The 23,450-nt window shown below is 42.0% G+C and overlaps 1 protein-coding gene across 1 annotated transcript in view; it reads left to right on the forward strand.

The window, feature by feature from the left end:
• SLC4A1A (solute carrier family 4 member 1 adaptor protein) overlaps positions 1-9,134 on the forward strand; it is a 31,713-nt gene extending 22,579 nt beyond the window's left edge. Inside the window, exons 11-14 of the mRNA XM_011737918.3 lie at positions 1,718-1,804; positions 2,499-2,566; positions 7,838-7,907; positions 8,785-9,134. Of these exons, the coding sequence (XP_011736220.1) occupies positions 1,718-1,804; positions 2,499-2,566; positions 7,838-7,907; positions 8,785-8,834 (275 nt within the window). The 3' untranslated portion in view covers positions 8,835-9,134. The remainder of the gene's footprint in view (positions 1-1,717; positions 1,805-2,498; positions 2,567-7,837; positions 7,908-8,784) is intronic.
• Positions 9,135-23,450: the final 14,316 nt, after the last annotated feature.

The following is a 23,450-nucleotide window of genomic DNA, read 5'->3' on the forward strand; positions in this document are numbered from 1 at the left end:
TTTGTCTGGGAAACAGAAAAGTTACTGTTTCCTCATCTGTGAGAGGTAAGTATTCTGTATCTGCATTCCCCTTTTCAAAAAGGTGCTTACATGAGCTTGGTCTTTGAGCCATATATTGTGAGGGTGGATATAAACAGTTCAGCAGGAAGGGAGCAATAAGTATAATTTTTTTGTTTAACGGACCAAAGTAAATATGTATGTGTAAAAATAGCTTAGATTTTGAAACTTGGTTTATAAGATTAAATAATTAGTAAATTTGGCCAGGCACAGTGGCTCACGCGTGTAATCCCTGCACTTTGGGAGGCCAAGGCGGGCGGATCACCTGAGGTCAGGAGTTCGAGACCAGGCTCGCCAACATGGTGAGACCCCCCCGTCTCAACTAAAAATACAAAAAAAATTAGCTGGGCGTGGTGGTGCATGCCTGTAATCACAGCTACTCGGGAGGGCTCTGAGGCAGGCAGGAGAATTACTTGAAATCAGCAGACACAAGTTGCAGTGAATTGAGATCATACCACCGCACTCCAGCCTGGGTGATAGAGTGAGACTCGGTCTCAGAAACAAAACAAAAAAAATTAAATAATTAGTAAATTTGCAGTGATGAGGGATTACCCCAGCCCTTTTTTCCTGTGGTTTATTTTTATTTTTACTTTAATTTTCACTTGTATTGAGACAGGGTCTTACTCTGTTACCCAGGTTGGAGTACTGTGGTGTGATCTTGGCTCACTATAGCCTTGACCTCCCAAGGCACATACCTGTAGAGAAAATAGAGTCATAGGGTCTCCCTATGTTGCCCAGGCTGGTCTCAAACTTCTGGCCTCCAGCAGTCCTCTCACCTCAGCCTCCCAAAGTGCTGGGATTATAGGCATAAGCCACCATGCCCAGCTTATATATTGCTATTTTATAACCTAGTTTTTTTTTTTTTTCCTATGCCTTAAACTATTCTTTTTAAAATGTGGTTTTGGAGAAGGAGCATAGTGGTTCATCACATGCATATGCCATAATATATTTAGTCAGATCTCAATTATTAAACATGTAGGTTATTTATGTATGTATACATGTATGTATACATGTATGTATATTACAAACATACATATAATAAATTTTGAGTCCAGGCTGGGTGACTCACACTTGTAATCCCAACATTTTGGGAGGCCAAAGTAGGAGAATCACTTGAGCCCAGGAGTTTGAAACCAACCTGGGCAAGATGGTGAAACTCTACAAAAAAAAAAAAGAAAATTGGCTGGGCATGGTGGTACATGCATGTAGTCCTAGCTACTCTAGAGGCTGAGGCAGGAGGATCTCTGTAGCCCAGGAATTCAAGGCAGCAGTGAGCTATGATTGCACCACTGCACTCCAGCTTGGGCAACAGAGAAAAACCCTATTTCTAAAATAATAATACAGTTTGGTGTTCATCTCTGATTTTTAAAAAAATATGTTTTGGGAGTAGAATTTCTAGGCCAAGGAGTATGTACATTTTAGAGGCCTTTGGTAAGTATTGCTAAAAAGTTTCACCTCAACGTTAGTTAGTGTTTTAAGTGAAAAATCGGCAGTCTTCTGTAATATATTTGGAAATATTTATTTAAAACCTTAAAATTAGTTGAAGCTGATGATAATAAAACTGGATGATTATGTACTTAGCTTCTGTTTCTCTTGTTTTTGTTTGGCTTTCCACCATGAATTAAATAATGACAATATGCTTTGATACTGCTTTTTATAGAAAACATGTCTCAACTTAGTGAGGAAGAACAGAATAAAGATTATCAAGACAGTAGCGAAACCACTTCATTGTGCGAGGGACCCTCAGGCAAGTAGTACAGCAGCCTTCGTTGCTGCTCTGCACACAGGTGGCTGACTGGTTTCATAAGGGAGGGGTTGGCAGCTGACCTGAAGGCAGCACAGAGAATGGTCCTTCAGTTATGCTGCCACTAGGCCCCTGGACAAAGTTGGAATATAAGAGAGGTTTGTATTTGGTGCCATCCCATTTGCCTTTCTTTTACTCCTCTTCTACCTTCTGAGGTTCCCTCTCCCTGCCCCACAAAGCACCTAATGCTTTGATGCTTCCCTCCGGCTGTGCAAAGCTCTCCGCAATTTTACATCTCCCAAAGTCAAATATGTACCTATTATGGGAGTGATTCCAAAACTATCTTAAAAGAAATTGTTAAAAGGACTGCTTTACTCTGGTTTTACCTGTCATGGTTAAACTGTGGACTAGTAAAATCAGCTTCATTTTTTTTTTAACTTGTTCACATAATGTGGTTATATTCAAGCTTGTGGAACAGCCTTAGGGTTTAAAAACTAGGGTTATTCATCCAGGAAAAATTTTCTCTTAATGTAGTTTTTACAGTAGTAGAAGGAATTGTTGAGAATTGCATTGTCATGAGCATCTTTTCGTCAATAATTGTAATGTTCTTTTAGGAAGAATTTTTCCTTTTTACTTTACTTATACTGAAAATAGCTTTGGCCAGTTTTTTGTTTGTTTTTTGTTTTTCTTAAATTAGCATCAAAGAATGAATATGAGAAAAGCAGAGATGAATTGAAGAAAAAGAAAGCGCCTGGTCCAGGCAAAGTAAGTATTTCACTTGTCTTGGAGTAAAAATGAATCCCCTTGTCATGGACCACATCCAGAAGAGTGAATCTTTGGAGACTGATTTAACAGAGTTCGCAGCAGCCTTATCCCCTCTCCTAGAAATCTAGATTCTTTGATTTTTATTTTTGAATTTTCTGTTGTCTTTATCACTCTCTTCCCTATAACTGCTCATATACAAGCATCTCTTTTATTAGTTTATGAATCTTTCTTTATATCCTATTATGCCATATAAAGACATTTGAATAACATACTCTTATTTTCCTCCTTTTATTACACAAAAGGTAGGATGTAACGTACTCCACTCTACATCTGTTTTTTGTATGTTTTATTTATTTATTTAAACCACCCATGGAAATTATTTTGTATCAGTATATTGAGAGTTTCTCACCGTATGGAGGACCTTATCTAACCAGTTCCTTATAGAAGGACACTTGGGTTGTTTTTAGTCTTTTATTACAATAATACTATAATGAACAGTCTTGTATATATATAATTTTGTGTGGAAATAGTAAGCTCCCAGAAGTGCCAGGTTGTGTCAGGAGGTCCCCAAGACCACTCACAGGTTAGGTAATTCATAAGAGGACTCAGATCTCAGTGTATGATTGTACTTGCCTCTCTGATATACTACAGCAAAAGGATACCAGGCACCATCAGCAAAGGGAAAGGGAACATGGGGCAAAATATGGTGGAAACCTGGCACAGGCTTCCAAGGATGTCTTCCAGTAGAGTGACACAAGACATGCTTTATTCCCCTAAGAACAAGTTGTGGCAACACTTGTGAAATGTTGCTAACTAGGGAAGCTCATTAGAGACTCAGTGCCCAGGGTTTTTATTGGGGACTGATCGCGTAGGCATTCCCTGCCTGGCATCTACCAAAATTCAGACTTCCAGAAGGAAAGCAGGTGTTCAGCATGAATCATGTTGTTTGCACAAACAGTTTAGGCACAGTAAGTCATTCTTGTCAGTTAGGATGGTAGAAACCTTCCCAAATTCCAGATTCCCAAATGCCAGCCAAGGGCAAACCCTGCAAACAGGTTTTCAAAGGATAGCAGTCAGGTTTGCTCTGTTAACTTTTCTAAACCTTGGCCAAAAGGTAAATGCCAAATTTCCCTCTCTGGGGGCTATACCATTTAGCAGTCATACCTGCAGTGTGTTAACTGCCCCTTTTAAAGAGTGTCACATAACTCACTGGCTGAAAATCAGCTTGTGATGCTTTATGGAAAAAAAGTTCAGAGAAAATATTCCCCCAAGTAGGTTACTTATGTCAAGATCATTAATAGAAACTGTTCTCTCTTAGTTTTTGTTTGCTAACAGGCATAAGGACAATAATTCTTAGAGTTAAAATTATACCTGTATGTAATTTTTCAAAAATAGCTTTTGGGTTACAAGTGGTTCTTTGGTTACATAGATGAATCATATAGTGATGGAGTCTGAAATTTTAGTGCACCTGTCACCCAAGTAGTGTACATTGTACCCAATATGCAATTTTTTATTCCTCATCCCCTTCCCAGCCTCCTTCCTCTGAGTCTCCAAAGTCCATCATACCACTCTGTATGCCTTTGCATACCCATAGCTTAGCTCCCACTTATAAGTGAGAACATATGGTAGTTGGTTTTCCACTCCTAAGTTACTTTACTTAAAATAATGGCCTCTAGCTCCAAGTTGCTGTAAAAAAAATTTATTTTTTATGTTTTTTTGTTTTTTGTTTTTTTTGAGACAGGATCTTGCTCTGTCACCTAGGCTGGAGTGCAGTGGTGTGATCATGGCTCACTGCAACCTTCAAGCTCTTGGACTCAAGTGATCCTCCCACCTCAGCCTCCTGAGTAGCTGGGACTACAGTTGTGTGCCACAATGCCCAGCTAATTTTTGTGGGTTTTTGTGTAGAAATACGTCTTGTTTTGTTGCCCGGGCTGGTCTCAAACTCCTAGCTTGCAGTGATCCTGAGATGCTGGCTTTTATTGAATGCTTTTTCTGCATCTATTGAGATGATCATATGGTTTTTGTTTTTAATTCTGTTTCTGTGATGTGTCGTATTTATTGACTTGCATATGTTAAACCATCCCAGCATCTCTAGGATGAAACCCACTTGATCATGGTATATTGAATAGGGTGTATTATCTTTCTGATATGCTGTTGGATTCAGTTTACTAGTCTTTCATTGAGGATTTTTGCATCTGTGTTCACCAGGGATATGGGTCTCTAATTTTCTTTTTTATGTTATGTCCTTTCCTAGTTTTTGTATCAGGGCAATATTAGCGTCACAGAATGAGTTAGGGAGGATTCCTTCTTTCTCAATCTTTTGGAATACTTTCAGTAAGATTGGTTCTTCCTTGAATGTCTGGTAGAATCTGACTGTGAATCCATCTGGTCCTGGGCTTTTTTTTGTTGGTGGTGGTAATATATTTTATTACTGACTCAATCTCACTGCTTGTTATTGGTCTGTTCAGGATTTCTGTTTCTTCCTGATTGAATCTAGGAGAGTTGTATGTTTCCAGGAATTTATCCATTTCCACTAGATGTTCTAGTTTGTGTGCATAGAGGTGTTCATAGTAGTCTCAAATGATCTTTTGTATTTCTGTGGTGTTGGTTGTAATGTCTCCACTTTCATTTCTAATTGAACTAATATAGAATATTCTTTCTTGTCTAATCTAGCTAATGATCTATCAATTTAGTTTATCTTTTCAAAAACCCCCTTTTTTTTTCATTGATCTTTTGCAATTTCTTTTGTTTCAATTTCATTTAGTTCTGCTCTGATCTTTGTTATTTCTTTTATGCTAGCTTTGGGTTTAATCTGTTTTTTGTTTTTTGTTTTTTGTTTTGTTTTGTTTTGTTTTTTCCGAGACAGAGTCTCATTCTGTTACCCAGGGAGTGCAGTGGTGCAATCTCAGCTCACTACAACCTCTGCTTCCCAGGTTCAAGCAGTTTTCCTGCCTCAGCCCTCCTGAATAGCTAGGATTACAGGCGGCACCACCAAGCCCAGCTAATTTTTTTATTTTGTTAGAAATGAGATTTCACGATGTTGACCAGGCTTGTCTCAAACTCCTGGACTCAAGCAATCTACCCACACTAGCCTCCCAAAGTGCTGGGATTATAGGCATGAGCCACTGCGCCCAGCCTGGTTTGGTCTGTTCTTGTTCCTCCAGTTCCTTGAGGTGTGACATTAGGTTGTCAATTTGTGATCTTTCAGACTTTCTTTCTCTCTCTCTCTTTTAAATAGAGATGAGGTCTCACTGTGTTATCCAGGCTGGTCTTGACCTCCTGAGCTCAAGCAATCCTCCTGCCTTGGCCTTTCAAAGTGCTGGGGTTATAGGCGTGGATCACAATGCCTGGCTCAAGATTTTTTGATGTAGGCATTTAGCACTATAAATTTTTCCTCTTAGCACTGCTTTTGCTGTATCCCAGAGGTTTTGATAACTTGTGTCACTATTATTTATTTTGAAGAATTTTTAAATTTCCAGTGATTTCATTGTTAACTCAAAAATCATTTAGAAGCAGATTGTTTAATTTCCATGTATTTGTGTAGTTTTGAGGGTTCCTTTTCAAGTTGGTTTCTAGTTTTATTCCACTGTGGTGGAATAAAACTATCATATCATACTTGATATGATTTCTATTTTTTTTTAATTTGAGATTTGTTTTGTGGTCTATCATATGGTCTATCTTGGAGAATATTCCATGCACCGATGAGAAGACTGTATATTCTGCAGTTCTTGAGTAGAATGTTCTGTAACTATGTTAGTCGATTTGTTCTGGAGTGTAGTATAGGTCCAGTGTTTGTTGACTTTCTGCCTTGATGATCTGTTTACTGTTGTCAGTGGAGTGTTTAAGTCTTCCACTATTATTGTGTTGCTGTCTTTCTCTTTTCTTAGATCTGGTAGTAGTTGTTTTATGAATCTGGGAGCTCCAGTTTTAGGTGCATATATATTTAGGATTATAATATCTTCTTGTTGGGTTGATCCTTTTATAATTATATAATGGCCTTCTTTGTCTTTTTTTTAGTGTTGTTGCTTTAAATTCTGTTTTATTTGATATAAGAATAGCTACTCCTGCTTGCATTTGACTTCCATTTCTGTGGAATATCTTTTTCCACCCCTTTACCTTCAGTCTATAAGAAACCTCGCATTTAAGTTAAGTGAGTCTCTTGAAGACAGCAGATACTTGGTTTTATTTATTTATTTATTTATTTATTTAATTTATTTTTGAGATGGAATCTCACTCTGTCGCTCAGGCTGGAGTGCAGTGGTATGACCTCAGCTCACTGTAACCTCCGCCTCCCGGGTTCAAGTGATTCTCCTGCCTCAGCCTCTCAAGTAGCTGGGACTACAGGCACGCACCACCACACTCAGCTAATTTTTGTATTTTTATTTTTATTTTATTTTATTTTTATTTTTATTTTTTTTTGAGACGGAGTCTCGCTCTGTCGCCCAGGCTGGAGTGCAGTGGTGCGATCTCGGCTCACTGCAAGCTCCGCCTCCCGGGTTGACGCCATTCTCCTGCCTCAGCCTCCCGAGTAGCTGGGACTACAGGCGCCCACAACCGCGCCCGGCTAATTTTTTATATTTTTAGTAGAGACGGGGTTTCACCGTGGTCTCCATCTCCTGACCTTGTGATCCGCCCGCCTCGGCCTCCCAAAGTGCTGGGATTACAGGCGTGAGCCACCGCGCCCGGCTTAATTTTTGTATTTTTAGTAGAGATGTAGTTTCGCAACATTAGCCAGACTGGTCTCAAGCTCCTGACCTCAGGTGATCCACCCACCTCAGCCTCCCAAAGTGCTGGGATTACAGTTGTGAACTACTGTGCCCAGCCTGTGACTTTTTTTTTAAGTAGAGCATTTAGACCATTTACATTCAATGTTAATATTGAGATGTGAGGTGCTGTTCCAGTCATCATGTTGATTGTTAACTAGATATTTTTCTTCCTTCATTGTATTATTTTTTTATAGGCCCTGTGAGTTTTATGCTTTCAAGAGGTTCTAGTCTGGTGCATGTCAACCTTTTGTTTTAAGATTTAGAACTCCTTTTAGTATTTCTTGTAGGTCTGGTCTGGTAGTGACAAATTCCCTCATCATTTGCTTGTCTGAAAAAGACTTTATTTCTTTTTCATTCATGAAACTTAGTTTTGCTGGATACAAAATTCTTGGCTAACGTTTATTCTGCTTAAGGAGGCTAACAATAGGACCCCAATCCCTTCTGCAGTTGTAAGGTTTCTGGAGAGAAATTCTTGTGAATAAAACAATCCATCTTTTCTTTTTAGCTTCCACCAACACTTTCTTCCAAATATCCTGAAGATGACCCAGACTACTGTGTGTGGGTCCCACCTGAAGGTAGATTGTTTTTACTTTTTTTTCCTCTAAGGTTCATTTATTTATATTTTTGAATAGGTAATATAGATTTAAGGTTCAAAATAAGAAAGTTACAAGAGTATGTAGTGGTAATTTGTACACCATGTTTGGATCCTTATTCAAACAAACAACTCTTTAAAAAAATTATTAGCCAGTCAGATAATTTTGAACACTACCTGGATATTTGATGATACTAAGAAATTGTTGATTTTTTTAAAGTGTGAATGATGTTGAGTTATGTTTTTCGGAAAAAGTCCTTGTCTTCTAGGAATATATACAGAAGTGTTTACAGATGTAATGTTATCTGGGTTTTACCAAGTCAAAAGAAAGGAAAACAATTCTGGCTGTGCCTCAGCTACTCAGTTGTTTTCCTCACAAGACAACCAATTGTTGTTAGTTTCTTATGGATACTTATATATAAAATGCTAAGTACAGAGGAGCATCTGTAGAAAAAAATTCATAAAAGTTAACCTTCTGGATCAAAGGTATAAACATTTTGAAGATAATATAAATTGCATTCTATAGAGATTGTACCAGTTTTATGCTCATACACACACCCTTAAAGCAATGTATGAGATACTTACTTCCTCATATGTTCATCACAGCTTGAGATTTCTAATATATTAGTAACTAATAGAATTTAGTTACTAGAGATGTCTACTTTTTCTATGCTAACAAATGTTAGGGTAGAAGTGAAAAGAAGGCTGTATTTTGAAATTTCATACAAAAAGTAAAATTTCTATCAAAGAATAAACCTTTTTGTCTATTTTACTTTTTGGCCTACTGATACCTGAATATCTTTTCTCTCCTGACTTTGGAAAAGTAAATAATGTATTTCTTTTTTTATATTCTGATCTAGGTCAAAGTGGAGATGGCAGAACCCATCTTAATGACAAGTATGGCTATTGATTGCTTCAGAATCCCAAAAGAAGAACTTGTGGACCATGTGACATGGAATATTTGGGATAATGTATCAAAATCAAATAGCCAGAGAAGTTTAGATGATCATTTGTAAGATCTGGTGACTGGCCTTTCCTTCTGTGTTCTTGGCTTCCTAAATTTATCTGCCCATATGATTCTCATGCATTTGATATTTATGTTTAAAAGTGTTTATATATATATGTAAAAAGGGAACCATATGTTTTGAGAATTTGTAAAGTGAGAGACATGATCCTATTAAAATCAGAAGACAAAAATGTTCATAATTTTTTTTTTTTTTTAAGAGGGTCTTACTCTGTCACCTAGGCTGGGGTACAGTGGTGCAATCCTAGCTCACTGTAGCCTTGAACTCCTGGGCTCAAGCAATCTTCCCACCTCAGCCTCCCAAGTACCTGGGACTATAGGCATGTACCACCACCACACCTGGCTAATTATTTTGTTTAAAGTTTTTGGAGAGATGAAGTCTTGTCATGTTGCCCAGGCTGGTCTTGAACTCCTAGCCTCAAGTGATCCTCCTACCTCAACCTCCCAAAGCACTGGGACCTAATTTTTTTTTCTTTTTTTCTGAGACAGGGTCTCACTCTGTTGCCTAGAGTGAGTGTAGTGGCATGATCACAGCTTACTGCAGTCCCAACTTCCCAGGCTCAAGTGATTTTCCTACCTCAGCCTCCTGAGTAGCTGGGACTACAGGTACATGCCACTGTGCCTGGCTCATTTTTATATTTATAGAGATGGGGTCTCGCCATGTTGCCCAGGCTGGTCTCAAACTCCTGGGCTCAAGCAATCCCGCTCTCCTCAGCCTCCTAAAGTGCTAGGATTACAGGCCACTGCCTCCGGGACCTAATGTTGGGACCTTACGTTGATTAAAGGTCACAGCCTCTTTCATTATGACTTAAGGACTATGCTTTTCCTGAGTAATAGGGTGCTTCTGGTGGTTGGGTTGCAGAACTCACTGATATTGCCTCCTCAAATAACTGTTGAAATATGAGGTTATGCTATGGGTGTGATTCTGGGTGTCCCTGTCATTCTTGGTACTAAAAGTAGGTTCACAGTGGGGGCTTCCTACAACCTTCAACTATAATCGTCCTATCAGGTTTGAGAATAGACCCTGACTTCTCAGGACAAAGTTAACTATGGCACCACCTTGTGCATCCAGGCACTAGTGCTGATGAAAACTCAGCCTGCTGAATGTCCAGAACTCTGACCAATCAGTCATTCCTTCTCTTGTGGAAGGGTGCAGATAAGGCCATGGAATGAAAAGCTGCATGTGTTCTGCCCATTGTGGGGCTTCTCACCTCTGCGGAGAGGGGAATAGGAAGAATTTCTCTGGGAACAGGAAGAAATGGAAGAAGATGTCTTATATCCTCCCCTCACCCTCCCCATCATTAGTGCTTCACTTCCATAGAAAGGAAAGCCCAAGAGTGAAGCAAAGTGGAGAGCATTTGGGGTAGGCTGAGGCAGACATAAGCAGCAGGGAGGAAAAATGCTGCCTGAGCTAGAGAGTGAATGAGGCTGATGCTTTCCTAAAATGGATTACACAGTATGCACGGAGGTAGGCAGGAAGCAATAATGAGCAACTTCAGTTATCCTGACAGATGTGGGAAGTCTGGTCTGCTAAAAGTGATAAGTTCTTCATCTCTCAAAAAGGAATGTTGGTATTATGAGAAACTATTATTTTGGACTTCATGTAGACCAACAAGGAAAAACTGGTTGATGATGTAAGAAATGACAGGAATTTGGGTACAGAATGACTATGCCATTTTGGATTAAAACACTGAACAAAAAAGTCTGAGCTAGATCAATGATCTTCAGAGGTGAAACTATTCAAACAAAATTGTATGTGGGACCCTAATACTTGAACAAGTAAAAATATATCTGCTGTGGTTGAAGTGAAGGCAAAGGGATTGGAGACACACACACACCCCCCCCCCCCCGACACCACCCCACCCCACCCCACTCCTCCCCCTACCCTCACAATGACCCTGAGGAATTGTAGGCAGATGTCTTAAATTCTTCAAGTCTCAGTTCTGTCATCTGTGAAGCAGGGACAGTAATGCTTCCTGCTCTTGGAACCTCAGATTGTTCTAAGGATCAAATGAGATAATGTAGGTGAATATAATTTACAGGGTTTTATAGATGTTAATAGTTGTTATTACAAAGGGGGAATAGATCCTAACATCTGGGCCTAACTTTCCTCATCAGTGAAAGAGGAGATAGGATTAGATCAGTGATTCTCAACTGTGGCTACATATTAGAATCACCTGGAGAAATGTAAAATTTTTTAATTGCAATATTTGCTTCCCACCTCAGACAGATTTAATCAGAATCTCTGAGGTGATCCTTTTTTTTTTTTTTCTTGAGGCAGAGTCTCGCTCTGTCACTCAGGCTGGAATACAGTGGTGTTATCACGGCTCACGGCAGCCTCTGCCTCCTGTCCTCAAGCTATCCTCCCACCTTACCCTCTCAAATAACGGGGACTACAGGTACATGCCACCATGCCCAGCTAATTTTTATATTTTTTTATAGAGATGAGGTTTCACTATGTTGCCCAGGTGGTCTCAAACTCCTGGGCTCAAGCAGTCTGCCCACCTCAGCCTCCCAAAGTGCTGGGATGACAGGTGTGAGCCACCGCATCTGGCGAGGTGATCCCTTTCACAAGTACTCCAGGTGACTCTAATGTGGAGCCCATGGTGGGAAACCTCTAGAGCACTGTTTTCTATAACAATCCTTTTCTGTTTAGGGTCAGATATTTTAGGCTTTGCAAGCCATATAGTCTGGTGTAACACTCAACTCTACTGCTTTATGCAGACAGCATTGGCAATACACAAATGAATGAGTGTGACTGTGTTCCATTAAGTGTTTGTTTATCAAAACAAATGGCAGGCTGGATTTGGCCCACAGGCTGTAGATGGCCAACCCCTGCTCTACATTAATTCATCTTTAAGGTCTTACCTGGCTAAGAATTTTCTTTATGACATCTTTTAAAAATGTATATCTCAGTTAATGGATATTTGAAAGTTTCTATTCGAAGGCTAATTATCTCTGAACTATATGGGTTACAGTTTTATGGGTACCAGATTTCAAAGTAATCCTGTCTCCTTTTCTCAGAAACAAAAGGTTATTAGTCATGAAATAAAATATGCTGTTACAGCAGGAACACAAAGAGTTAACTGTAAGCAAGCTGTCCCTGGTCTGCCGTCCTGGCCTCCCTGGGAGTTCTGTATTATATCTGCCTCTATATTTAAAGAGCAATGGGAAGCCATTGGATTGTTAGTGATGGTGAAATGATTGGGTTTGGATTTTTTTTTTTTCTTGAGCCAGAGTCTCACGCTGGTTGCCCAGGCTGGAGTACAGTGGCACGATCTCGGCTCATTGCAACCTCCACCTCCCAGGTTCAAGCTATTCTCCTGCCTCAGCCTCCTGAGAAGCTGAGATTACAGGTGCCCGCCACCACGTCTGGCTAATTTTTATATTTTTAGTAGAGACGGGGTTTCACCATGTTGGCCAGGCTGATCCGGAACTCCTGACCTTGTGATCTGCCCGCCTCGGCCTCCCAAAGTGCTGGTATTACAGGCATGAGCCACCATGCCTGGCCAGGTTTGGATTTTTAAAAGAAGACTCAAGCTACAGTGTGGAAGAAGGATGGAAGAAGGCAGGAGGATGCAGGAAAAACAAGTTAGAAGTCTGCAGAAGTCCAAGTGAAAGATCATGGTGGACTAAATTAAGTGAAGACTGAGATGGAAAGAGGTAAATGGAGCCCAACAATATTTTAAAAAGTAGAATGGCTACGACTGAGTGATGGAATTGTCTGGGGGTAAAAGGGAAGGAATTGAGCGTGTGTCCCAGATTGCTGGCTTGTACATCTCAATGGGTGATAGGCCATTCATTGAGGTAAGGGGAACAAGTTGAGCTTGCTGTTCCTTTGAGACACCCAAGTAAAGATGTCAAAAAAGCAGTTGGTTGGATACATACGTCTGGATCTCAGAAGAGAGACCTGAAGAACAGTTGTGGGCGGGTAGGGTTGGATGGCAGGTACTAGTAGGTGAGGTTAAAGACTAGGTGACAGGAGTTTTGAAAGCAGACTTCAGTCTTGGACAGCTGGATCTCCCTATCTTTGGTACAAGGAACAAAACTTTTCCTGGTATGGGTACTCATTTGTTGGGGGAAAAAGTGAAATATGTGTATCAGAGTAAGCAGCGTTTTGAACAGAAAAAGTCAGGCATATGTATTTAACATTAAAACAAGTCTCTGTCCACTGTAAAAATTTTCTTTTTTTGAAACAGAGTCTCACTCTGTCACCCAGGCTGGAGTGTAGTGGCACCGTCTCGGCTCACTGCAACCTCCACCTCCCGGCTTCAAGTGATTCTCCTGCCTCAGAGTCCTGAGTAGCTGGGATTACAGGTGCGCACCACCACACCCAGATAATTTTTTATATTTTTAGTAGAAACAGGGTTTTACCATGTTGGCCAAGCTGGTCTCAAACTCCTGACCTCAAGTGATCGTCCTGCCTTGGCTTCCCAAAATGCTGGGATTACAGGCGTGAGCCACTGCGCCCAGCCACTTTAAGAATTTTCAAGGGACCTAAAAACACGTCTAGAAAGCCAAAACTTTATTAACTATTTTGTATTTAAAATTTCCAATAATAATAATAATAGGTAAGGCCAAATGTGGTGGCTCACACCTGTAATCTCAACACTTTGGGAGGCTGAGGTGGGAGAATCCCTTGAGCTAGGAGTTTGACACCTGCCTGGATAATACAGTGGGACCCCATCTCTACTAAGAAAAAGAAAAAATAGGCCAGGTGCAGTGGCTCACACCTGTAATCCCAGCACTTTGGGAGGCCGAGGCCGGCAGATCACCTGAGATTAGGAGTTCAAGACCAGCCTGGCCAACATGGTGAAACCCCGTCTCTACTAAAAATACAAAAATTAGCCAGATGTGGTGGTAGGTGCCTGTAATCCCAGCTACTCGGGAGGCCAAGGCAGGAGAATTGCTTGAACCTGGGAGGCGGAGGTTGCAGTGAGCCAAGATTACACCATTGCACTCCAGCCTGGGGGACAAGAGCAAGACTTCGTCTCAAAAAAAAAAAAGAAAAAAAAAATAGGCTGGATACGATGGCTCATGCCTGTAATCCCAGCACTTTGGCAGGCCAAGGCGGGTGGATCACCTGAGGTCAGGAGTTCCGAGACCAGCCTGGTCAACATGGCAAAACCCCGTCTCTACTAAAAATACAAAAATTAGTCGGGCGTGGTGGCAGGCACCTATAGTCCCAGCTACTCAGGAGGCTGAGGCAGGAGAATCACTTGAACCCAGGGGGCAGAGGTTGCAGTGAGCCAAGATTGCGCCACTGCACTCCAGCCTGGGCGACAGAGCGAGACTCCGACTAAAATAATAATAATAAAAATAATAATAATAATAATAGCTAAGATTTATTTAATGCCCTCAATGTGCCAGGCACTATGCTAACTGCTTTGTATGGATTCTCATTTAATCTTCCAAATTGTTGAGTGAGGTAGGTACTATTACTTCCTTCAGTTATACAGCTGAGGAAACTGAAGACTTGAAAGTTAAAACACCCCGGTTTAAGGCCACTTAGTCAATGAATTGGACTGGAGCATAAGCAATCCAGTTTCTGAGTCTAACTCTTAACCCCCAGTATATTGCTTTAATTTTTAAAAATAGACTTTTTAAGAGCAAGTTTAGATTTACAGCAAAATTGAACAAAAAGTGTAATACAATGAGTTCCCATTTACCCGCCCCCCACCCCCCCCACACACAGTCTCTTGTACTAGCAAAGTCCTGTACCAGAGTGGTACATGTTTTACAATTAAACCTGAATTGACATGTTATCAAACAAACTACAGTTTACATTAGGATTTACTCTTAGTGTACATTCTGTGGGTTTTGACAAATATATAATGACATGTATTCACCAGTATAGTATCATACAGAGCAGTCTCACTGCCCTAAAAGTCCTGTGTGCTCTGCCTATTCATCCTCCTCTCCCCTCTCAGCCCTAGGAGCCACTGATCTTTTTATTGTCTCCATAGTTCCAGAATGTCATAATGTCATATGGTTGGATATTGCCTTTTTTTTTTTTTTTTGGAGACAAGGTCTTGCTTTGTTGCCCAGGCTGGAATGTAGTGGCACCATCGTAGCTCACTGCAGCCTCGAATTCATGGGCTCAAGGGATCCTTCCACCTCAGGTTCCCAAGTAGCTGGGACTACAGACGTGAATCACCATGCCCAGCTAAGTTTTAAATTTTTTGTATGGATGGGGGTCTCACTATGTTGCCCAGGCTGGTCTTGAACTCCTAGCCTTAGGGATCCTCCCCTGCCTTGGCCTCCAAAAGTGCTGGGATTACAAGCATGAGCCACCTCACCTAGCCTAACTTTTTATTACTAAAACTCTTTTATTTCTAAAATTAAGGATATTTTGAGAAGAGGAAAATATTTAAAGCAGTATAGTAATTTTAAAGATATTTAGAGAAAAGGGAAGAAATGAACCATGGGTAAAAAAAATTAAATGCCAGCTGGGTGTTGTGGCTCATGCCTGTAATCCCAACACTTTGAGAGGCCGAGGCAAGATGATTGCTTGAAGCTAGGAGTTCAAGACCAGCCTGGGCAACATAGTGAGACCCCATCTCTACAAAAAATTAAAAAATTAACTGGGTGTAGTGGTAGCACCTGTAGTCCCAGCTACTTGGGAGGCTGAGGTGGGAGGATCGCTTGAACCTCGGAAGTTGAGGCTGCAGTGAGCCATGATCATGTCACTACACCTAGCCTGGAAGACAGAACAAGCCCCTGTCTCAAAAGCAAATAAAAATAAAAAAATTAAATGCCTAAGCATCTCAACATCACCATAACATGACCACTATTATGATTCTGTTTATTTCAGTTGGGCATTGAGAGTTCATTGTATTGTGCAGGAAAGAACACTGTTCTACCAAGACTAGATGGAGTTGGCCCTTTCGGGAAATATGACACAATTCCCAACAAACATTGAAGCCGTTAGCCACAGCCTGAGGATCTGTTGCTTTACCACTGAAATGCTGCCACCTCCCAGATAGGGTGTGACAAGTGGCCAGCAGCTGTGGATGGCTTCCTGAGAGAGTGGGAGCCAGAGGGAAGCCCGCCAGCCCTGTGGCAATCAAAAGCCAGAATCAAAGCCTCTGTGGGGGAGGGGGAGCCGCGTTCCCATACAGGGTTTGGTCCAACCAGATTCTTGACTGCTGGGAAATGACAAAACTCCTTGACCTTTGAGGAGTGGGTCCAGCATCAAACTGGTATAGTCTTCTTGTGACAGGCCACTCTGATTCTGAGATTCCTCACTTGATGTGGGCATTGAGAACAATTTTCAGGATTTCACTGCTGGTCTCTGAGAAGACTTTGCCCTGCTTTGGTTTTAGAGGTTTGGCACATCATAGTCCAGGGTGGAACCAAGACTTCTATTCAGTAGGATTCTGGAAATCTGCCCCCACCCCCACCATAGAACCTGGCATTGATGAGGCAGGTTGGAGGGCTCAGCATGTGACTGTAGTGTTTCCCATCAAGGGTACCTCTGCCTTCTTTATTCCCCTAGCCCATTTTAATTTCTCCATGTGGAGGTTTTAGGATCTATACCTTTGCATTGCCCACCGCCCTAATCTAAGCTCCCTTCACCTCATGACTCCACAGGTCTCCCTCTCAGCTCTCCTCCACATATGTCAAATACATCCCTGAGCAGGGTCCCTTGCTCTGAAATCTCAAAAGGTTTTCCAATGTCCAAAGCGTGAGGGTCCAAATTCCTTTGAGGCTTTAAAAGCCTTATCATAGGGTTCCTGTGCTTTTTGATCATCATGACCCCACACCTGCCCTTGTCTCTCCCTTTCTGCCACCCGATGAGGCATACCTGCTACTCTAGAAATAACAGGTTATTGCCCCAAACACACCTTTGCTTTTTCCTCTCCCTATATTTTCTATCAAGCCTTTCTGCATAGGCCTCAGTTTCCTTATCTATTAAATAGAGAAAATAATACCTACCCAACAGTATTGTTGCAGAGATTAAGTAACAAATATAAACTTTTAGTCATGTGCAACACATAATCACCTCCCCCCACCCCATGTAGTTATTATGAGTATCATTGTTGTCTTCCTTGCTCATGTTTGGTAAGTAAGGTACCACTTTTTTTTTTTTTTTTAAGACTTTATTTTTTAGAGCAGTTTTAGGTTCACAGCAAAATTGAGCAAAAGATACAGAGATTTTCCATTGTCCCCAGTCCTCTCATACACAGCCTTCTCCACTATCAACATTCCCCACCAGAGTGGTAAATTTGTTATAAATTGTGAACTTATATTGATACATCAATATCACCCAAAGTCCATAGTTAACATTAGTACTCACTCTTGGTATTGTACATTCTCTGGGTTTGGAGAAATGTATAATGTCATGTATCCATTACAGTATACAGACAAAGATGGTTTCATAGCCCTAAAAATCTTTCTCTGTGCTCCGCCCATTCCTCCCTCCCTTCCCCAGGCCCGACTCATTTTTAACCCAGTTTGCCTAGAACTACCTTCAGGAGGTCTCCCTGATTGCGGTGGCTATCACTAATCCCTCCTTCCCCACTAGTGCTGTAGCACTTTATTTCTACTTCTATTATAGCCCTTACTCCAACGACTTGATATTCATTACTGATATGTGTGCTTGGGTTACTTACGCTTGTCACTTATGTGTTCTTGAGGACAGGAACTACATATCTTGTACCCCATCCATGGCAAGTAGCAGTTCACAAATTGGTGCTCAGTTAGTTAACTGTTGGTTTCAATGGGTGGAGGGCTGAAGGGCAGGTCTTAGCCCCAGCCCTTCCTATCCTTCGGTTTTTCTGTCAGAGAAGGGATACCTTCCAGCCACCTTCAGTTTCAGGACCTTGCTTCAGACAAGCTGGACAATCTAGGAACTGACCATTTTAGCAAGTTTAATCCAGACAGAGGGCTGGATTTAATGTCCTACTTGGGGCAAAACCAGGCAGGAACTACTTCCCATCAAGGAGCGCTGCACTCCAGCAGCTGGTTTTAATTTGGATCGTCCAGGGCTAGGTGCATTCAGCTGGGGTTGGTTGGGTTTCCTCAGGTCTGCGTTTGTCGCACACCCCGTCGGAAGTTAATGCAACCATGGCAGGGAGTGACCACAAGAGGGCAGTATAGACCCATTACAATGCGGTCAACTTGCACACGGGACTGAAAGAAGATTAAGGTTTCAAAGCAGAAGAAAGAGTAAGAATCAGAAAAAAGGGAGGATTGTGAAAGAGTTAGGAGCCGCAAGCTGGTTTCGCTCACCGACATTCCTGGGCCCAAGACCTGGCAGCAGCAAGTTAGCCAGGGACACTGGTCAGGCCCAAATGGTGCTCCCAACTCTCCTCCCAAACTGTCTTTTCCAGTGCTTAGTTTCACCTAGAGAAAGTCGCTCTCCATTTATAATGCCAATATTCTATGGAGGACTTTGGGCATTGCCTATTTATTCCTTACACACTGTGTTGCAGCTTTACAGTTTACAGAGGATTTTTTCACACCTGTTAAAAAAAACTGAATCCCCTATTAAACTTAAAAGGTAAAAAGGGATGTTAATTACCTCTGTTTAAAGAAACTGAGGCGTTCAGCATGGTGACTCATTCACGCCTGTAATCGCAGCATTTTGGGAGGCTGAGGTGGGTGGATCGCCTGAGGTCAGGAGTTCGATACCAGCCTGGCCAATATGGTGAAACATCATCTCTACTAAAAATACAAAAATGAGCCAGGTGTGGTGGCCCCTGCCTGTAGTCCCAGCTACTCAGGCTGAGGCAGGAGAATCACTTGAACCCAGGAAGCAGAGGTTGCAGTGAGCCCAGATTGCATCACTGCACTCCAGCCTGGGCATTGCAGTGAGACTCCGTCTCAAAAAAAAAAAGAAAAAAAGAAACCGAGGCTAGACACATGAAGTGACTTGCTCAAAGGCACACCGAGTTTGTGGTGGAACCAAATCCACATGTGAGTTTCTTTCATTTATGTTTCTTTGCTTATTCCTTCTAGTTTTCAATTGTTTATGTTTGTAAACTTAGTGAGTTTTTAAGAGCAAGGACCGTATCTGATTCCTCTTTATATCCCTGAATGGTGCCCCTTAATCTTTAGGGCTATGGCTGGGTGTGTTGTATAACACCTTTTCCAGAGTTAGAGTCCATGATCTATCTCTTATCCTCCATGAATAATTCTGTGATTTTCAGGCACAGCCCTAACAAAGACAGTGGTGTCTATGAGTGATCCTACTGGCTGAGCATTTCAACAAGCAGCCACTTGGCTGTGTCCTTCGTAATACAGGGAGGGTGCGAGACAGTTTTCCAAAGTGTGCATGAGTGTCCCTGGTGTCACAAGAGTCAACTTTAGGGGATGAGGATGAAAATGTTTAATTTTAGTAGCTACACATATAAACACATATAAACAGTATAAATGTAATATGTCACATTACATATACTAAAATATATATGTATAAATATATACACACATATGTATTGTAGCTTAGAATGAAGTTAACTTTTTTATTCTAACAGATTTTAGGGTACAGGTAAGTTTTTGGTTACATGGGTAAATTCTTTTTTTTATTTTTAATAGAAATGGGGTCTCGATATGTTGCCCAAGCTGGCCTTGAACTCCTAGGCTTGAGAACCGCCCCCCTTAGCCTCCCAAAGGGCTGGGATTACAGGTGTGAGCCACCATACCCATCCCCTGGATAAGTTCTTTACTGGTGATTTCTAAAGAGATTTTAGTGTACCCATCACCTGAGCAGTGTACAATGTACCCAATATGTAGTATTTTATCCTTCACCATCCTCCCAGCATTCCCCAGTCAAGTCCCCAAAATCCATTATAGAATTCATGCCTTTGCATCCTCATGGCTTAGTTCCTACTTATAAGTGAGAACATATAATGTTTGGTTTTCCATTCCTGAGTTACTTAACTTAGAATAATGGCCAGAATGGGGTTAACTTTTAAATTGTGTTTATTTAAGAAAAATATTACGTAAATAATAGTATGGTGGTATGCAACAAGGCAGAAAGCCTGAAGCAGGTATACCAATGACAAGTTCAAGGAATTGTGGTGAGGTGGGAGAATGTAACAAAACTCATTAGTCACAAAACTCACTTCAAGTCTGGCTCTGTCACACTTAAGCCATGTAACCCTGATTAAACTGCTGACCTTAAATGAGCCTGTTTCCTCATCTGTGAAGTTGGAAAAGAACACCTACCCTCCTAAAGTCACATTAAAATACGTAGAAGCATGCTGAAGCCCGGGACACACCGTGCAAATAGCCTGTGGGGCTGATATCCCAATTTCCTCTTTTACCAAAGTCCATCCAGGGCTTCCTCTCCACCACTCCAGACAGTGCCTCCCAAGTGGCCCCTAGTTCCCAGGATCCCAAGGACCGAGTTCTGTTTAGTTTGTTGTCCACACCTGGGCCTGCCATTCTGAGGGTGGGAGGTGGGAGGGGCTGGAGAAATCCTGGAATCAGTCTGGGAACAAGTCCCAACACATGTCACTGTTTGCTTTGTCATCCTGATTCAATGACCTCATACAAGGAAGGGAGGGAGCAGAAGGAGCTGTTCCCTTCCAGATACCTAAGGAGGCTTCTGACATCTACTGTTTTCCTTGGCACGAGAAGAGCAGGAGCTGGGCTGTGATTTTTAAGGTCTGAGCTAATCTTGGAAGTGGTGAACAGCACCTCCCACAGCTGGCCAGACTGCTGCTTGGGGAACTGCCTTGAGCAAAGGGGCAGAGGGAGCTGGAATGGGCATCAGAACCCAGGCTGCTGCCCCTGCTCCTTGAAAGGGTTTCAGAACACACTGCCCTATCCATCCCCAGGATCTCACCAATCTTAGTTCTAAGAATGCTAAGAATGGGCATGTCGCCCAGTTAGAAAAAGTCTGAGGCTAGGACAAGCTCTGTTGCCCAGGCTTGAGTGCAGTGGAGTGATTTTTGACTTACTGCAATCTCTACCTCCTGGTTCAAGTGATTCTCATGCCTCAGCCTCCCAAGTAGCTGGGATTGCAGGTGCCCGCCACCATGTCTGACTAATTTTTGTATTTTTAGTAGAGATGGGGTTTCACCATGTTGGCCAAGCTGGTCTTAAACTCCCGACCTCAGGTGATCTGCCTGCCTCGGCCTCCCAAAGTGCTGGGATTATAGGTGTGAGCCACCGCACCTGGCCTAGGACAACTCTTGAATGGATTCTTAGCCTGGCCCCTCATGGGACACTCAACTGGGGTTGACAGAGGCTTCATTGACCCCAGGGCCGGAGAATGTAATCGTCCTCACGCACTCATACATTTAATGCATATATTTTTTGAGCACCTACTATGTACCAGGCCTTTTGGGGAAATGAGGCAGCCATATTGTATCAAAAGGCTAGACAGGACCTTTGAGTCACCTTTTTACCAGCAGGAGTCCTTCTGTCATCCTTATCCCACTCCCTCTACCATCCTGGACATAATTAAGGTTTAAACAAATTATTTTGTTGGCCAAAAAAATTGAATTTAGTAACTATTCATTTCCAAGTTTTTGGTAATCACATATTTACATATCTGCAAATAAATTCTGATCAAATAACACAAGATAATAGCTAACATTAGTACACTGAGTTAATATCCAGTCAGAAAAAAGCAAAGAAATTCAGCGTTTTAGCTATCCTGTTTATTCTGGTTGGGCTTTTTTAAATTTAAAAAGTAGCTGGCCGACTACATGGGGAATCAGTTCAAGGTTTTAGAAGCGGTGACATAACCGCTGGGTTTTGAAGGAGAAGAGTTCACAAGCAGAGCAAGAGGATGTTACAGGCAGAGGAGGCAGAATGGTCCAGGTGCTAGTCCTGATACCTCCATCCCCAGGTTGATCAACTGAATCAAGCTGTGGCTTGAACTCCATGGGTAGGAGCCAGAGTTTGGAATGGAACTCATGATGGTGGAGGTGGGAACCAGAAAGTGTATAGTTGAATGTTCTAGTCTTTCCATATCATAGTCCTGGAGAAATCGAGGCAGGGAATCCCACTGAAGTCCTCTTGGTTCCCAAGGCAGGAGGAGAAAAGAACACAGCAAAGGATAAACCAAAATTCTGCCCCGGAACTGGCCTGGAACCTGTCTCCCACCCTGGCTGCCCCGCCCTTCAGCTCCAAGAACAAACCATTTATTTTCTATGATTTTAAAAAATTGGCTCATCTTATAAATGTTCCAGAGTCGGAACAAGCTGTGCCATGGCGAAACAAAAACCGCTGAACAAATAAACAAGGCAGGCTGTGAGGCTGGGGAAAGCGCTGGACGCGGGCCCCCAACCAGGTCCATGGGTTTCGGCAAGTCTGTTGAGTCTGGGCCTCTGTTTCTTCCTCTCTAATCGGAGGGGTGGGATAATGGGAGTTTTGGGGTCTCTTCCAGTTCTGTGACCGAAACAACTTGCACAGAGAGGGGAAGAATGCAAAGCTGCCAGTTCAGAAGCCTCCTTCCCTCCCACTGCATGGTGAGGCTAAGAGCTGGGAGCAGGGTGCATCTCCTCCTAGGCAAAAATTGAAACCAGACGTCAGCCATTTGCTTGTTCACTCATCCGACACTGGGTATCCAGTGCTGGGTGCTCTGCTGCCCCTTCCCTCAAGGAGCACACACGGAGTTTTGAGGTGGTCTAGCAGAGGAGAGAAGGGACGGACAGTTCCTTGCATGCACCGAGGCCCTGCCCACCCCGGGGCCTTTGTTCCTGCTATTCCACCACCTAGATTGTCAACCTCTCCCTCCTTCTTGTTCTTCAGGGCCAGCTTAAATGTTATTTCCTTGGAAGGCTTTCCCTGAGCACCCTGTATAGGGCGGGCCCGCCCCCCCATCTCTCCCATCTCTACTGCCACACTCCATTCCCCCCACAGAATTTATACTGTTTGGAATTATGCCTGCCTGCTTATTTAGTCATTTATTTTCCATCTTCTGACTAGAAGATAAGCTACGTGAGAGTAAGAATTCTGTTTGTATTTATCACTTCTGGGCAATTAGCAGCATATACTTGGAGAGTATGTGAATAATTTTTTGGCAGGTGCCAGGGTTTCTACATAGACTACCTCATTTAAGTCCCCTTAACATCCCTAAGAGAGAGACATTGTACTACTATCTTCCTTTTAGGGTGAGGAGACAGAAGCCTAGGGATGAAATATCTTGCAGTTGGGAGCCTGGATTTGAACCTGTGTCTAAGTCAGGGCTCTTTCTACTTTGCCATGGTGTGGGGGCAGAGGACACCAGGCTCTGGGCATGGCGCCTTGGCTCTTTTTTTCTTTTTTAACTTTTTCTTTGAAATAATTTTAATTTACTGAAAAACTGCAAGGCTGGTGCATAGAAATCCTTCACTCAGGTTCGCCAAATGTTAACACTTTGCTACATTTTAATATTCTGAGTGTGTACATACCTGTTTATACTTATTTTCTTTTTTTGAACCATTTGAGAGTAAGCTGCAGACACTATACCTTTTACCCTTAAATACTTTCTCAAGAACACAGACATTCTATTACATAATCAGGGAATTTAACATCGATATAATACTTATTTTATTTTATTTT

This window comes from Macaca nemestrina, chromosome 13, assembly GCF_043159975.1.
Source record: "Macaca nemestrina isolate mMacNem1 chromosome 13, mMacNem.hap1, whole genome shotgun sequence".
NCBI classification, from domain to species: domain Eukaryota; kingdom Metazoa; phylum Chordata; class Mammalia; order Primates; family Cercopithecidae; genus Macaca; species Macaca nemestrina.